The sequence below is a fragment of the Morone saxatilis genome, unplaced genomic scaffold (assembly GCF_004916995.1).
Source record: "Morone saxatilis isolate NCDOM2014 unplaced genomic scaffold, NCSU_SB_2.0 Contig6, whole genome shotgun sequence".
Classification (NCBI taxonomy): domain Eukaryota; kingdom Metazoa; phylum Chordata; class Actinopteri; family Moronidae; genus Morone; species Morone saxatilis.
In genome coordinates, this window is record NW_023340206.1 from 3,177,862 (window position 1) to 3,181,262 (window position 3,401).

At 45.0% G+C, this 3,401-nt stretch overlaps 1 protein-coding gene across 1 annotated transcript in view; it reads right to left on the reverse strand.

The window, feature by feature from the left end:
• Positions 1 to 1,219: 1,219 nt before the first annotated feature.
• Positions 1,220 to 3,401, reverse strand: part of appa (amyloid beta (A4) precursor protein a) — a 24,729-nt gene continuing 22,547 nt past the window's right edge. Inside the window, exons 5-7 of the mRNA XM_035677771.1 lie at positions 2,821 to 3,011; positions 2,172 to 2,506; positions 1,220 to 1,575 (exon numbers count right to left, since the gene is read on the reverse strand). Coding sequence (XP_035533664.1) covers positions 1,235 to 1,575; positions 2,172 to 2,506; positions 2,821 to 3,011 — 867 coding nt within the window. The 3' untranslated portion in view covers positions 1,220 to 1,234. The remainder of the gene's footprint in view (positions 1,576 to 2,171; positions 2,507 to 2,820; positions 3,012 to 3,401) is intronic.

The window sequence follows — 3,401 nt, forward strand, 5'->3', positions numbered from 1 at the left end:
ACACACACACACACAGGGCAAGGTCACTGAACCTTACACAACGCTGAAATCAGCATCAGCCGATCACTTAAACCGCCTTCCTCTCCTCATCTATAACATACAACCCCCCTTCTGCGCGCACACACACACACCCCCTCCTGGCAATGAAAAAGAAATCCAGGGGAAAAACAGGTTGGCAATCCGAGACCGACTTATTATTTGAAATCCAACTCCACTTCGTGACTGGCTGATCACGTCTAGCTCAACAGGAAGTGTCGAGAAATAGTCTCTCTTTCAAAACAAAATCTAATGACCAAACAAACTAACAAGGTGGGGAAATAATCGAGCAAAACCCTCATTTCCAGCGCTGCCACTGATAATCAATCATCACAATGTGACGCAGAAGGCAGGTGTGCTCTGAGAGTGTGTAATGATGTATTGATGAGTGTTTCCATACCGCTACCTTGGAGACGTTTCACATTTTCTAAATTGCGCCAGGGTAATTCAACATCCGGTTATTAAGTGAATGTAATGAATTAACTAGAAATGATTTTCTCGAGGAAGGAATAATGTAAGCAAGGCTGCGACACGTCAGGGATAAAGCGCGGCGAGCTGAGGATTATTGCTAAATATTTCCTGCCTGGATGGTTTTATAGCTCATATTCATGTTAAAGTAATATATAAGATGATGCCCATGAAATGACTGTAATCATAGGAATTACAGTAGTTAGCACATGTACTCTATAGGTCTATGACAATGTAACCATGGCGATGTACAATCTGAAATGAAAGATCTGGAGAATGTCAGCCTCTAAAGCAAATTGTCCATGAAAATGAGTCCTCCGTGTGCAACGGTTGTTATTAGCGCATACTGTATAGATTTAGTTTCACAACCTTTATTTGAAAAGAAATCATTAAATTCAATCTGGTTTTCAGAAAGTCTTTTCACCGAGGATTCAGTAAAGCTTTTCCTCGCTATGGTTTGATCAACTGCTGTCAACAGCCTTCAAAAACAAAAGCCTTTTGTGGCTCAAAGTGAAATGTAATTCACAAATATATCTTGCTAACACACTAGAAGGATTCCACCTACAGACTGACAAAGTGGGTGTGAAAGTAAAGGGAACAGTGAGACAATCAGGTTGGTGGCTTTAGGAACCCACAGGGGATTATGGGGAAAGGTAAGGTCTGTTTTTAGTGCAAACACATTTATTTGTCAGACGGACACACACAGAGGCTGTGAGTGAAAAAGCAAAGGTTAGCCAGGAATGGAGCCGACAGATAGGTCTAGAAGAGAAGCACACCAAGCAGCTGTTAATATCTTGCGGGTAGTGGTCAGCTGGGGGTAGACGGGAAAGTGAGGGTTAGAGACAAACCAGAGATGAAAACGAGTGGCGTTCAGGTCAGCGAGTTGCTGCCTACAGGACTTACTGACGCTGCTGCAGACAGACAGGCAGTACTCCTCTGACTCAAAGTTATTCCTGTTGCCTCCGCAGCCGCCGTAGATAAACTGAGCACAGCGGCCCTCCTGGTGGTCAAAGTACCAGCGGGGCAGCATGGCCCGGCATGGACCAGTCTCTGCGTTGGCCCAGCACACATCTTGGAGAACACACACACACTTCATCGTCATTCGTGAAGCAGCCACAAAGGTCTCTTGCACACACCATGTCAAGTGTGTCATCTTTTTGTTGTTTCAAAATAAAACACTTGATTTTACTGAACAGGGAATGTAAGAAAAAAAGGCAGGTGTAAGCATTATTAATGCTACTTGGAATTGAATTTAGGAGCAATTTAACATTAAAGTGAAGAAACAAAGCTGGGAACAGCAATTCTGATTGTAATGGAACGTAGCTAATGAAAGCTCTGAAATGACAAATGAGCACAACAAGAAAAAATGACAGCAGGAAATTAATTGATGAAGAACATGAAGTTCAATTGTGTTTAGCAAAGCATAAAAAATGGAGAGAAAAACACGTTTTGTGTGTTGTACTACCGAGCTTGTTCCACATTAATCTCAATGCAGAGACACCTGTAACCTGATTACTGTATGTTCTTTAAAAGCCTTGAACTTAGGTAATTTTCCAGGCTTTTCAAGGACCTCTAGACAATGGAAGCAAAGATATGACTGACAGGACTGTTTATAAGACGAGAACCAAAACTAGACACACACGCCGACGTCTGAAAATGTTCCTCACCCCTGACAACCTCTTCCACAGACTCGGTGGTGGTGGTGGTGGTGGTGGTTGTCATGGCGACGTTGGTGGTGGGCTCGTCGGCGTCATCGTCGAGCGTGTCGACGATGTCGTCGTCTCCCTCCTCCTCCTCTTCCTCCTCCTCCTCGTCTTCCTCCACCACCTCCTCGTCCTCCTCGCCGTCTCCGTCCTGGTCGTTGTCCAGCGCGTCCGCTTCCTCCTCCTCTTCCTCGTCTTCCTCGTCAGCCACCTCCTCCTCCTCTTCCGCGTCCTCCTCTACCACAGATGGCTGCCTGGTTTCCTCTTGCTGCTCTGTTGGCTCCGGCTCCCGCACCATACTGGGAGAGAGGGAGGGGTAAGGAAAAGGGAGGGAGGGGAGTAAAGAAACATATGGAGAGAACACGAGCAATTGGGGGAAGGAAAGGTGACAGAGAAGGAGGACGAATGAGAAGGAGGGAAGGACAGGGATTATAAATTATAACCAACCTGCAGTTTGCTTCCAAGGAGAGAAATTTTATCCTCATGCCAGTGTTAAAAATGAAAGTGGCAGTATCTATGATCATTTGAGGGCTGATGTATTACTCTGCTGCTGCCTTGCCCTCATTTATATGTGTGTGTGTGTGTGTGTGTGTGTGTGTGTTTTTGTGTGTACCTGTTGTCAGAGTAGTCAGTCTCCGCTCCACCCCACCAGACATCCGAATCAGCAGGGTCCTGCTCGGCGCTGTCGGCGTCGCGCTCCGCCTCCGCGGGGCAGCACACAAACTCCACTCCGCGGAAACGGTCGATGCCGCACGGCAACAGCATCCCGTAGTCGTGGAGGTTCATGGTGCGGTCGCCACAGGACTGCAGAGACACAGAACAGATGAGTGGCTGTTCCTTACACAGGATTAGATTTAAATTTTAAATTTAAAAGTTAAATGTTGGACTCAGATGGTTTTAAGACCATTATGAATCCAATTTAAGAACTATTTAAGATCCATACTGGCAAAAAAAGTACAAAGAATATGAAGGAAAATTGGAGTCCCAGAATTACAGTACTTGCAAAGTAAATGTATTCTAACATTCAGTTGCCTTTATACCCAAAGACACTGAAGCATGAACTTGCACTTATCTAAAGTAAAGTTAATAGAAACCATTTTAACCTTTAGAAGTAGCTATTTTTTTATGAGAGAGAACACACACACACACACACACACACACACACACACACACACACAGCGACACTGGAGTGTT